This window comes from Phocoena phocoena, chromosome 2 (assembly GCF_963924675.1).
Source record: "Phocoena phocoena chromosome 2, mPhoPho1.1, whole genome shotgun sequence".
Taxonomy (NCBI): domain Eukaryota; kingdom Metazoa; phylum Chordata; class Mammalia; order Artiodactyla; family Phocoenidae; genus Phocoena; species Phocoena phocoena.
In genome coordinates this window covers 92,040,045-92,054,414 of record NC_089220.1, presented here as the reverse complement: position 1 = coordinate 92,054,414, position 14,370 = coordinate 92,040,045, and the positions used below count along the sequence as shown (strand labels likewise).

The window sequence follows — 14,370 nt, the reverse complement described above, 5'->3', positions numbered from 1 at the left end:
GTGTTGTTGAATTTTGTTTGATAGTATTTTATTTAGAAATTTTGCATCTAGGTTCATCAGAGATATTGGCTTATAGTTTTCTTCTGTTGTCTGGCTTTGGTATCAGGGTAATGCTGAACTCATAAAATGAGTTTAAAAGTGTTCCCTCTTCTTCTACCTTTTGGAAGAATTTTAAAGGATTGTTATAAATTTTCATTTAATGTTTGGTACTATTCAGCCATGACATTATCTCGTCCTATGCTTTCCTTTGTTGGGAGATTTTTTAAATTACCACTTTAATCTCCTAATTTGCTATTGGTCTGTTAGGGCTATCTATTTCTTCTTAAAGCAGTCTTGGTAGTTGTAGGTTTTTAGGAAATTATTTTTTTCTTTTAGGTCATCTAATTTGGCGGCATTTGTTGTTCATAGTAGTGTTTTATGATTCTTTATATTTCTATGGTACCAGTTAAAACATCTCTTTCATTTCTGACTTGAGTCCACTCTGTTTTTTTCTTAGTCAATTTTGTTTATCTTTTCAAAAAACCAGCTCTTAGTTTCATTGATCTTTTTCATTGTCTTTTTAGTCTCTATTTCATTTATTTACACTGTGACCTTTATTTCCTTCCTTCTACTAACTTTGGGATAAGTTTGTTCTTCTTTTTTCTTGTTTCTTGAGGAGTAAGTTAATTTTGCTTATTTGATATTGTCCTTGTTCCTTAACGTAGGCATTTATTGCTATGAATTTCCCTCTTAGAACTGCTTTTGCTACATCACATATGTTGTGGTTTGTTGTATTTCCATTTTCATCTGTCTCAATATATTTTTTATTTCTCTTTTAATGTCTTCTTTGACCCATTTGTTGTTCAGTAGCATGTTGTTTAATCTCCACATATTTATGAAGTTTCCAGTTTTCTTCTTGTAATTGACTTCTAGTTTCACACCATTGTGATCAGAAAAGATGTTTGATATGATGCCAATCTTCTTAAATTTATTAAGACATGTTCTGTGGCCTAATATATGATCTTCCCTGGAGACTGTTCCATGTGTGCCTTAGAAGAATGTGTATTTTATTGCTTTAGGATAGAATGTTCTATGTATGTCTGTTAAATCCCTCTGTTTAACGTGTAGTTTAGGTCAAAGTTTCCTTACTGATTTTCTGTCTGACTGATCTATCCATTGATGAAAGTGGGGTATTAAAGTCCCCTACTAGTATTGGATTGCTGTCAATTTCTCCCTTAAAGTCCATTAATATTTGCTTTATATATTTAGGTGAGCCTATGCTAAGAACATAAATATTGAGGGCCGGGGGGAAGATGGCAGAAGAGTAAGGCACGCAGATCACCTTCCTCCCCACAGATACATAAGAAATACATCTACACATGGAACAACTCCTACAGAACACCTACTGAATGCTGGCAGAAGACCTCAGACCTCCCAAAAGGCCAGAAACTCCCATGTACCTGGGTAGGGCAAAAGAAAAAAGAATAAACAGAGACAAAAGAATAGGGACGGGACCTACACCAGTGGGAGGGAGCCATGAAGGAGGAAAGTTTCAACAAACTAGAAACCCCTTCACGGGTGGAGACTGCGGGTGGTGGAGAGGGGAAGCTTTGGGGCCACGGAGGAGAGCAGAGTGACATGGGTGTGGAGGGCAAAGCGGAGAGATTTCAGCACAGAGGATTGGTGCCGATCAGCACTCACCAGCCCGAGAGGCTTGTCTGCTCACCTGCCAGGGCAGGCGGGGCTGGGAGCTGAGGCTTGGCCTTCGGTCGGAGCACAGGGAGAGGCCTGGGGTTGGCGGCATGAACACAGCCTGCAGGGGGTTAGTGCACCACGGCTAGCCGGGAGGGAGTCCGGGAAAAAGTCTGGATCTCCCGAAGAGGCAAGAGACTTTTTCTTCCCTCTTTGTTTCCTGGTGCGCAAGGAGAGGCGATTAAGAGCGCTGCTTAAAGGAGCTCCAGAGACAGGCGTGAGCCGTGGCTAAAAGCGTGGACCCCAGAGACGGTCCTGAGATGCTAAGGCTGCTGCTGCCGCCACCAAGAAGCCTGTGTGCAAACACAGGTCACTCTCCACACCTCCCTTCCGTGGAGCCTATGCAGCCTGCCACTGCCAGGGTCACGGGATCCAGGGACAACTTCCCCGGGAGAATGCATGGCGCGCCTCCGGCTGGTGCAACATCACGCCGGCCTCTGCCGCGGCAGGCTCGCTCCACACTCCATACCCCTCCCTGCCCCTGGCCTGAGTGAGCTGAAGCTCCCGAATCAGCGGCTCCTTTAACCCCGTCCTGTCTGAGCGAACAACAGAAGCCCTCCTGCGACCTACATGCAGAGGCGGGGCCAAATCCAAAGCTGAATCCCAGGAGCTGTGCGAACAAAGAAGAGAAAGGGAAATCTCTCCCAGCAGCCTCGGGAGCAGCGGACTAAATCTCCACAATCAACTTGATGTACCCTGCATCTGTGGAATACTTGAATAGAAAACGAATCATCCCAAATTGAGGAGGTGGACTTACAGAACAAGATTTTTCCCCCCCTTTTCCTCTTTTTTGTGAGTGTGTATGTGTATGCTTCTGTGTGAGATTTTGTCTGTATAGCTTTGCTTTCACCATTTGTCCTAGGGTTCTATCTGCCCGGTATTTTTTTTCCTAATACTTATTTTCTTATTTTAATAACTTTATTTTATTTAACTTTATTTTATTTTATCATCTTTCTTTCTATCTTTCTACTATTTCTCCCTTTTATTCTGAGCTGTGTGCATGAAAGGCTCTTGGTGCTCAGGCCAGGAGTCAGTGCTGTGCCTCTGAGGTGGGAGAGCCAAATTCAGGACACTGGTCCACAAGAGACCTCCCAGCTCCACGTAATATCAAACGGCGAAAATCTCCCACAGATCTCCATCTCAACACCAACACCCAGCTTCACTCAATGATCAGAAAGCTACAGTGCTGGACAACCTATGCCAAAAAACTAGCAAGACAGGAGCACAACCCCACCCATTGGCAGAGAGGCTACCTAAAATCATAATAACTCCACAGACACACCAAAACACACCACCAGACATGGACCTGCCCACCAGAAAGACAAGATCCAGCCTCATCCACCAGAACACAGGTGCTAGTCCCCTCCACCAGGAAGCCTACACAACCCACTGAACCAACTTTAGCCACTGGGGACAGACCCAAAACAAGGGGAACTACGAACCTGCAGCCTGTAAAAAGGAGACCCCAAACACAGTAAGATAAAAAAAATGAGAAGACAAAAAAACACACAGCAGATGAAAGAGCAAGATAAAAACTCACCAGACCTAACAAATGAAGAGGAAATAGGCAGTCTACCTGAAAAAGAATTCAGAATAATGATAGTAAAGATGACCCAAAATCTTGGTAATAGAATAGAGAAAATGCAAGAAACTTTTAACAAGGACCTAGAAGAAGTAATGATGAAACAAGCAACGATGAACAACACAATAAATGAAATTAAAAATACTCTAGAAGGAATCAATAGCAGAATAACTGAGGCAGAAGAACGGATAAGTGACCTGGAAGATAAAATATTGGAAATAACTACTGCAGAACAGAATAAAGCAAAAAGAATGAAAAGAACTCAGGACAGTCTCAGAGACCTCTGGGACAGCATTAAACTCACTGACATTCAAATTACAGGGGTCCCAGAAGAAGAAGAGAAAAAGAAAGGGACTGAGAAAATATTTCAAGAGATTATAGTTGAAAACTTCCCTAATACGGGAAAGGAAATAGTTATTCAAGTCCAGGAAGCACAGAGAGTCCCATACAGGATAAATCCAATGAGAAACACACCAAGACACACATTAATCAAACTGTCAAAAATTAAATACAAAGAACACATATTAAAAGCAGCAAGGGAAAAACAACAAATAACACACAAGGGAATCCCCATAAGGTTAACAGCTGATCTTTCAGCAGAAACTCTGCAAGCCATAAGGGACTGGCAGGATATATTTAAAGTGATGAAGGAGAAAAATCTCCAACCAAGATTACTCTACCCAACAATGATCTCATTCAGATTTGATGGAGACATTAAAACCTTTACAGACAGGCAAAAGCTGAGAGAGTTTAGCACCAACAAACCATCTTTACAACAAATGCTAAAGGATCTTCTCTAGGCAAGAAACACAAGAGGAGGAAAAGACCTACAATAACAAACCCAAAACAATTAAGGAAATGGGAATAGGAACATACATATTGATAATTACCTTAAATGTAAATGTATTAAATGCTCCAACCAAAAGACACACACTGGCTGAATGGATACAAAAACAAGACGCATATATATGCTGTCTACAAGAGACCCACTTCAGACCTAGAGAAACATACAGACCGAAAGTGAGGGGATGGAAAAAGATATTCCATGAAAATGGAAACCAAAAGAAGCTGGAGTAGCAGACAAAGTAGGCTTTAAAATAAAGACTATTAGAAGAGACAAAGAAGGACACTACATAATGATCAAGGGATCAATCCAAGAAGAAGATATAACAATTGTAAATATTTATGCACCCAACACAGGAGCACCTCAGTACCTAAGGCAAATACTAACAGCCATAAAAGGGGAAATCGACAGTAACACATTCATAGTAGGGTACTTTAACACCCCACTTTCACCAATGGACAGATCATACAAAATGCAAATAAATAAGGAAACACAAGCTTTAAATAATACATTAAACAAGATGGATTTAATGGATAATTATAAGACATTCCATCCAAAAACAACACAATACACATTTTTCTCAAGTGCTCATGGAACATTCTCCAGGAGAGATCATATCTTGGGTCTCAAATCAAGCCTTGGTAAATTTAAGAAAATTGAAATTGTATCAAGTATCTTTTCCGACCCCAACACTATGAGACTAGATATCAGTTACAGGAAAAGATCTGTAAAAAATACAAACACATGGAGGCTAAACAATACACTACTTAATAACGAAGTGATCACTGAAGATATCAAAGAGGAAATTTAAAAATACCTAGAAATAAATGACAATGGAGACACAATGACCCAAAACCTATGGGACGCAGCAAAAGCTGTTCTAAGAGGGAAGTTTATAGCAATACAGTCCTACCTTAAGAAACAGGAGACATGTCAAATAAACAACCTAACCTTGCACCTAAAGCAATTAGAGAAAGAAGAACAAAAACACCCCAAAGTTAGCAGAAGGAAAGAAATCATAAAGATCAGATCAGAAAGAAATGAAGGAAATGATAGCAAAGATCAATAAGATTAAAAGCTCTTTCTTTGAGAAGGTAAACAAAATCGATAAACCATTAGCCACACTCATCAAGAAAAAAGGGAGAAGACTCAAATCAATAGAATTAGAAAGGAAAAAGGAGAAGTAACAACTAACACTGCAGAAGTACAAAAGATCATGAGGGATTACTACAAGCAACTCTATGCCAATAAAATGGACGACCTGGAAGAAATGGACAAATTCTTCGAAATGCACAACCTGCCAAGACTGACTCAGGAAGAAATAGAAAATATGAACAGACCAATCACAAGCACTGAAATTGAAACTGTGATTAAAAATCTTCCAACAAACAAAAGCCCAGGACCAGATAGCTTCACAGGTGAATTCTATGAAACATTTAGAGAAGAGCTAACACCTATCCTTCTCAAACTCTTCCAAAATATATCAGAGGGAGGAACACTCCCAAACTCATTCTACGAGGGCACCATCACCCTGATATCAAAACCAAAGATGTCACAGGAAAAGAAAACTACAGACCAATATCACTGATGAACATAGATGCAAAAATCCTCAACAAAATACTAGCAAGCAGAATCCAACAACACATTAAAAGGATCATACACCATAATCAAGTGGGATTTATCCAGAGATGCAGGGATTCTTCAATATATGCAAATCAATCAGTGTTATAAACCATGTTAACAAATTGAAGGAGAAAAACCATATGATCATCTCAATAGATGCAGAAAACGCTTTTGACAAAATTCAACACCCATTTATGATAAAAACCTTCCAGAGAGTAGGCATAGGGGGAACTTACCTCAACATAATAAAGGCAGAGGTGACAAACCCACAGCCAATATCATTCTCAATGGTGAAAAACTGAAACCATTTCCTCTAAGATCAGGAACAAGACAAGGTTGTCCACTCTCAGCACTATTATTCAACATAGTTTTGGAAGGTTTAGCCTCAGCAATCAAAGAATAAGAAATAAAAGGAATCCAAATCAGAAAAAAAGAAGTAAAACTGTCACTGTTTGCAGATGACATGACACTATGCATAGAGAATCCTAAAGATGCTACCAGAAAACCACTAGACCTAATCAATGAATTCGGTAGAGTGCCAGGATACAAAATTAATGCACAGAAATCTCTTGCATTCCTATACACTAATGATGAAAAATCAGGAAGAGAAATTAAGGAAACACTCCCATTTACCATTGCAGCAAAAAGAGTAAAATATCTAGGAATAAACCTACCTAAGGAGACAAAAGACCTCTATGCAGAAAATTATAAGACACTGATGAAAGAAATTAAAGATGGTACAAACAGATGGAGAGATATACCAGGTTCTTGGATTGGAAGAATCAACATTGTGAAAATGACTCTACTACCCGAAGCAATCTACAGATTCAATGCCATCCCTATCAAACTACCACTGGTATTTTTCACAGAACTAGAACAAAAAATTTCACAATTTGTATGGAAACACAAGAGACCCCGAATAGCCAAAGCAATCTTGAGAACGAAAAAAGGAGCTGGAGGAATCAGGCTCCCTGACTTCAGACTATACTACAAAGCTACAGTAATAAAGACAGTATGGTACTGGCACAAAAACAGAAAGATCAATGGGACAGGATAGAAAGCCCAGAGATAAATGCACCACATATGGTCACCTTATCTTTCATAAAGAAGGCAGGAGTGTACAGTGGATAAAGGACAGCCTCTTCAATAAGTGGTGCTGGGAAAACTGGACAGGTACATGTAAAAGTATGAGATCAGATCACTCCCTAAATCCATACACAAAAATAAGCTCAAAATGGATTAAAGACCTAAATGTAAGGCCAGAAAATGTAATGCCTATGCTTAGAGGAAAACATAGGCAGAACACTCTATGAGATAAATCACAGCTAGATCCTTTTTGACCCACCTCCTAGAGAAATGGAAATAAAAACAAAAATAAACAAATGGGACCTAATGAAACTTCAAAGCTTTTGCACAGCAAAGGAAACCATAAACAAGACCAAAAGACAACCCTCAGAATGGGAGAAAATATTTGCAAATGAAGCAACTGACAAAGGATTAATCTCCAATATTTACAAGCAGCTCATGCAGCTCAATATCAAAAAAAACAAACAACCCAATCCAAAAATGGGCAGAAGACCTAAATAGACATTTCTCCAAAGAAGATATACAGATTGCCAACAAACACAGGAAAGAATGCTCAACATCATTAATCATTAGAGAAATACAAATCAAAACTACAATGAGATATCATCTCACACCAGTCAGAATGGCCATCATCAAAAAAATCTCCAAACAATAAATGCTGGAGAGGGTGTGGAAAAAAGGGAACACTCTTGCACTGTTGGTGGGAATGTAAATTGATACAGCCACTATGGAGCACAGTATGGAGGTTCCTTTAAAAACTACAAATAGAACTACCATACAACCCAGCAATCCCACTACTGGGCATATACCCTGAGAAAACTATAATTCAAAAAGAGTCATGTACCAAAATGTTCATTGCAGGTGTATTTACAATAGCCAGGAGATGGAAATAACCTAAGTGTCCATCATCGGATGAATGGATAAAGAAGATATGCACATATATACAATGGAATATTACTCAGCCATAAAAAGAAACGAAATTGAGCTATTTGTAATGAGGTGGATGGACCTAGAGTCTGTCATACAGAGTGAAGTATGCCAGAAAGAGAAAGACAAATACCATATGCTAACACATATATATGTGAATTTAAGGGAAAAAAAATGTCATGAAGAACCTAGGGATAAGACAGGAAGAAAGACACAGACCTACTAGAGAATGGACTTGTGAATATGGGGAGGGGGGAGGGTAAGCTGTGACAAAGTGAAAGAGTGGCATGGACATATATACACTACCAAACGTAAAATAGATAGCTAGAGGGAATCAGCCGCATAGCACAGGGAGATCAGCTCGGTGCTTTGTGAACACCTAGAGGGGTGGGATAGGGAGGGTGGGAGGGAGGGAGACGCAAGAGGGAAGAGATATGGGAACATATCTATATGTATAACTGATTCACTTTGTTATAAAGCAGAAACTAACACACCATTGTAAAGCAATTATACTCCAATAAAGATGTGAGAAAAATAAATAAAAAGTATAGTGACAACTTCAAATGCTGGCGAGTACGTAGAAAAATTATATCACATCACTGGTGGGAAAATAAAATAGTTTAGCCACTCTGAGAAAAAACAAACAAACAAAAAACATAAATATTTACAAATGTTATATCCTCTTGTTGAAATGACTCCTTTATTATATAATGACCTTCTTTATTTCTTATTAGAGTCTTTGCCTTAAAGTCTATTTTCCGTGATAAGAGTGTAGGTATCCAAGTTTCTTTTTGTTTCCATTTGCATGGAATATCTATTTCCATGCCTTCACTTTATCTATGTGTTTCCTTACATGTGAAGTGAATCTCCTGTAGGCAGTGCATATATTGGTCTTGGTTTTTTTGTTTTGTTTTGTTTTGTTTTTAATCCATTTAGCCACTCTGTGTCTTTTGATTGGGGAACTTAGTCCATTTACATTTAAAGTAATTATTGATATGTATGTACTCTTTACCATTTTGTTAATTGTTTTCTGGCTGCTTTTAAATTCCTTTATTCCTTTCTTCTTCTCTTGCTCTCCTCATTTGTGACTTGGTGATAATTTTTAGTGGCATGCTTAGATTCCTTTCTCTTTTATGTATCTACTATAATGTTTTGCTTTGTGATTACCATGAGGCTTACGTAAAATAACATATCTATAACAGTCTATTTTAAGTTGACAAGTTAAGTTCAAACACATTCTAAAGCTCTACATTTTTACTCCTCCTGCTTGTTTTGTTTTTGATGTCACAGTTTCTTTTTATCTTGCATATTCATTAACAAGTTATAGTAGTTGTAGTTATTTTTACTACTTTTGTCTTTTAACGTTTGTACTAGAATTATAAGTGATTAACTCATCACCTTTATGACATTAGATTTTTCTGAATTTTACTATATGTTTACCTTTACCAGTGAGATTTGTACTTTCATATGTTTTTCTATTTCTGATTAGCACTTTCATTTCAGCTTAAAGAAGTCCCTTCAGCCTTTCCTGGAAGGCCAGTTTAGTGGTCGTAAATTTCTTCACCTTTTGCTTGTCTGGAAAACTATTTGAAAACTATTTATCTCTCCTTCAATTCTGTAGAACAACTTGGCTGAGTAGAGAATTCTTGGTTAGTAGGTTTTGTTTGTTTGTTTTGTTTTGTTTTCAGCACTTTGAATATATTGTGCCACTTCCTTCTGGCCTGCAAAGTTTCTGCTGAAAAACCTGCTGATAGTCTTATGGAGGGTTCCTATCCACATAACAAGTTGTTTTTCTGTTGCTGCTTTTAAGATTCTCTCCTTGTCTTTAAGTTATGACAGTTTAATTATAATGCGTCTTGGTGTAGGTCTCTTTGGCTCATATTATTTGGAACTCTCTAGGCTTCCTAGATCTGGATGTCTATTTCCTTCCCCAGGTTAAGGAAGTTTTCAGCTATTATTTCTTCAAATAAATGTTCTGCCCCTTTCTCTCTCTCTTCTCCTTCTAGGACCCCTATAATGCAAATGTTGGTCTGTTTAATGTCCCACAAGTCGCTGAAGCTATCTTCACTTTTTAATTTTTTTTTCTTTTTACTTCTTTGATTGGATGAATTCCATTGCCCTGTGTTTGAGTTTGCTAATTATTTTTTCTGGCTTCGTCTAGCCTGCTGTTGATCCCCTGTAATGTATTTTTCAGTGCAGGTATTCTTCAGCCCTGTGATTTCTGTTTGTTACTTTCTTGTATTTTCTATTTCTGTTGAAGCTATCATTCTGTTCATGCATTGTTCTCCTGACCTCAGTGAGCATCTTTTTTTTTTAATTTAATTTTTTAACTAATTAACATTTTTTCTGTTTCTGTAGTTTATTGATATATAATATTATATATGGCCAGCATGAAGTTTAATTTTGCTAAGATATATGAGTTATTCGCATCTCAGAAAGACTATTAGAATAAAAACTACAAAAGTGGATAAAGGTAACCATACTTACTTGCATAAGTGTCTCCCTTTTAAGAGATTTAATATCCCTAAAATAAAAAGGGGGTAATTATGAAAATGAAATTTTCCCATTGTCGGTGTAGTAAGACTGGAATATTTTGTCACTAGTGAAATTTCTAAAGACTTAATAAGAACAGTTGAGACATACTTTCTCATAGTTTTATCAAGTAGAGTCAATATTGGTGTTCCCGGTGACCTTCCCTAGCATTCAGAGATGCTGAGAACAGAGGAGATATAAAAACTATAATCAGGGACAAAATTAATATTTTTACCTAAAACAAATCAACAGATTAGAGGAATGCAGGGTGATAAAAGCTAGTAAATTCAGTGATTTTAAGATTACTTATTACTCTTATCATATCAGGGTGGGGTTTTTCCTTTACGTATGATTTTTTTCTTTGACTTTTTTACTTCTAAACTTTCTTTGCTTTGTGTTTTTCATTAATCTCTTACTTTTTATGTCTATTGCTGTTACTCCAAGCCTAGAATATTTGCCTGATATTAATCTGTTGACAGTAATTTTACAACAAAGTTCAAGCAATCTTCTAAGGCTTTTATTGTGGGTATGGTAGACATGTAGAGGTCCTTTTGTCATTAGTAACATATCTGTTCATAACGACTAGAAGTTAAATAATAGCACCTAAATATGTATTTAAGAATGATTCAAAATTGAGCATGTTTTATTTTTAATCATTCCTCCCAAAAGGAATATTTTTATCCATTTCTTATTTATCTTTTCAGTGTTTCTTTATACAAATGAAGGAAAATACAATAGATATTTGATTCTTCTTATTCTTTCCCTTTTACACTGAATGTAGTATATCGTATACATTGTATACATTCTTTCCCGTTACACTGAGTAGTATATTTTATATATTGTATACATTCAATCAAGTAATGTGCTCTCTTCACTGTTCTGCAACTTGCTTTCCTCACTTTAATAGATGACCTGTTGATATCTTCACATCTGTATGGAGATCTTGCTCATTTTTTTTTTTTTACAGCTTATAGTATTCCATCAAATAGGAGTGCCATAGTTTTTTCAACCAGTACCTACTGCTAAATGCACAGGTTTTTTATAATCTCTAAATTTTACATATTATGCTATAATCATTAAACCTGTACCTATATTTTTTGTGCTTATGTAGGAGATTGTGTAGAATATATTCCCAGGAGAGGGATTGCTGAGTCAAAGAAAAATGTCTTTATTATTGGTAGATAGTGTCAGATTCTTCTCCATAATGGGTTGTATGCTTTTAAAGTAGAGAAATTATATGGTTCATTACCTTTCTTGCCCATTCTAACTCCCAACTTAATCTAACTTTGGTTCCACTCAAAATTTTAGAATACAGATTCCTTGCTAACTAGTTCTTTAATCTCTGCCAGAGATAAATGCCTACTTGCCTCCAGTATTTCAAGCTAGTATCTAATATCTTTTAATGGGTAATGTCAAAAATCAATTCAAGTGACTTTCTTCAACTCTTCTAGTTTTGTCATCAACATCACAATCTGTAGATCTGATTTGTCTACCTGGTAACTGGTAATAATTGTCAGTGCCAGAATCTAGTACAAACTTCTCAGCTTACCTGTTTTCTCTGCTCTACATTAAGATATCCTTAATAATTAGCATATGCTTTTAGGCTGACTGACATGGCTGATTAAATCATATAGTTCTCCTTTAAGACAAGACACCCTGGGTAGCCTCATGCATATTTACACTGGTTGCACTGAAAAATTACCAAGTCTTTCCTTATCTGGGTATGTTTCAGTATATGGAAAAGGTAGACTCTAGCATGCAGAGACCTAAGCCTCCTATTGCATTTAACTAGAGGGTCAAGGAAAGAGCTCTGAAATCAGAAGCAAAAGACCTAGGTCTGCATTCTCTTCCTGTACTGTTTTTTTTTTTAATTACAGCTTTATTGATGTAGTTCATATACCATACAATTCACCCATTTAAAGAATACAATTCAGTGGTTTTTATTAGATTCATAGATGTGAACAACTATCACCTTAGAGCAAGACTTACTCTTAGAAAAAGTCATAGAGTTTCCTTAACTTTAGTTTTCTAATCTATAAATTGTGGGAAATGTTACTTAGCTCATAAAATGGTTTGTGAGGATGATGTGAAATAGTGTACATGAATGAATTTGAAAACTCTAAAGCCCTGTTAGGTAAAATGAGATGGAATATTCATTTCCTCTGACTGGGGCAAGCTATAACAATATCCTAACCGTCTCTCATACATTTTTACCTCTCTGCATGTTTAAGGTGCATTGCTAGGAAAAAGAAGGGGTATCATGCCTTTTGTGAAGAACGAAAGAATTTAAGAAAATATTTTATTTTCTGTTTTAGATATAGACTTCAATATGACAAAAGTTTTAAAGAATCTAGAAGGATATACAATGCCTGCATCCAAGGAAGAATCAAGATTATCAGGACTACCAACAAAGGTTTGGAGTATAATAATTATAAAAAATGTCCTTCTTTAATTTCCAATATAATTAATTGAACAGGTTTCACATGGACAATGTTGGTTATTATGCTCTTGATATATATTTTAGAAAAAAATTAATAATCAGAAGAGATTTATTGGAGAGGTTAATCTTAATATTAAAGTCATATTTATTTCTGAAACTATCCTCATCTCTAAGGAAAACTAATAGCATTTATCTTTTCCTCATACTTCGGGCACTGCTGCTCCTTGGGTTGACATACAGACATGGCTCTGATCTCAATAAGCATCAAAGTGCAGAGAAAACTTCAATGGCATTTTCAACAGTGGTTGACCTGTCCCCACCCCTTAAACCATGGTCCCGGAATAAATGACCATATATAGGTACTGTTGATCTTAAGTCTTGAATACTTGCTTTCTCCATATTTTTGAAGGTGCCTCCCAAACAGAGAACCTATGGATTTGCCACCTTGTGTTGCTTTAGCCAAGATTTGATGAGACCGTTGGCTTGAACTTCTGAATTTGATCTCTTAACTTGTTAGCCAATTGGGTTTTAAATCTGTTGCAGTCTTTTTTGTTAAAATTTTGTCTGAATTATCTAGTCAGGTCTGACCGTTATTTTAAATTTTAAATTATGCCTATACAAAAACTACTTTCTGAAAGTCAGTATTCATATATTTCCTGGTCTTTAATAATCCAGGTATATAGAATCTCTTCCAACCTTCACAGTGCTGCCAAGGATGTCCATACTTAGGATAGAAATTGGCGACTCTAGGAGTCCATTTGGGGTAGATGGCAATATTGCACCATCTTGGCTGCAGGGGGCGGGAGGCAGGGGAGTGCATTCTATTACTTTTCCTTGATTGCTAAATTTAGAAATCAAGGAAATGTAATAGAAATTTTATATCTGATCTTCAGCAAGCACTAAAAATGGTCTTTAATAGTTTGTTTACAAGTTGAAGAAATATGGACAGATGGATTTGTAACTGACAATAACTCTTCTCAGATATCACTGTTAAAAGATAGAAAGCAAATTGCAGGTATGTCTTTGGTAGTACACTGTATTGCTGCATCGTTGGCCCTGTCTCATGCACAATATTTTATCAACAACTTTGATAAAAATATGGTTGCCATTTTTCATTAGCCATGTAGAAGTCATAAAACCTGGAAGAATTATGAATATAGTGGAACACCAAAAGTTTACAACAGTCTGGGGTAACAGGCCTGATCTTAGAAGATAAACTGTTACTGTGGAAAAAGTATAGAGGTTCAGAATTACAACTGCATAAGTACAGGTTAATAAAGCCTTGCCTTGGAGGCCTCTGAAAGGATTTGGGAATCGCTTTTAACAGTAAGCTCTGTATATGTCAAAAGTAGAACGTTGTTGACCCCAAAATCTACTGTATTCATGGGCTGTTTAAACATGTGGAATCTACTCTGTGCTGATTAGACAATAATTGTATATTACATTCATTCTGGAGCCCTGCTTTCAATCTGCTCTCGCCTGATTGAACTACGCTTAAAAAAAAAAATCATAGTTTCTCATAGAGGAAGAAGGATCTGTGTACTGTGGTTTTCTTAGTTTAAAAACTGGTAACTGCAGAAAAAGAACAGGAATGTCTGTTTCTAA

The 14,370-nt window shown here is 36.8% G+C and overlaps 1 protein-coding gene across 1 annotated transcript in view; it reads left to right on the top strand.

The window, feature by feature from the left end:
* The window catches only part of FAM227B (family with sequence similarity 227 member B), a 247,538-nt gene that overhangs the window by 189,972 nt on the left and 43,196 nt on the right, over window positions 1–14,370 (top strand). The window contains exon 10 of the mRNA XM_065871722.1: window positions 12,641–12,738. Within this exon, the coding sequence (XP_065727794.1) occupies window positions 12,641–12,738 (98 nt within the window). The remainder of the gene's footprint in view (window positions 1–12,640; window positions 12,739–14,370) is intronic.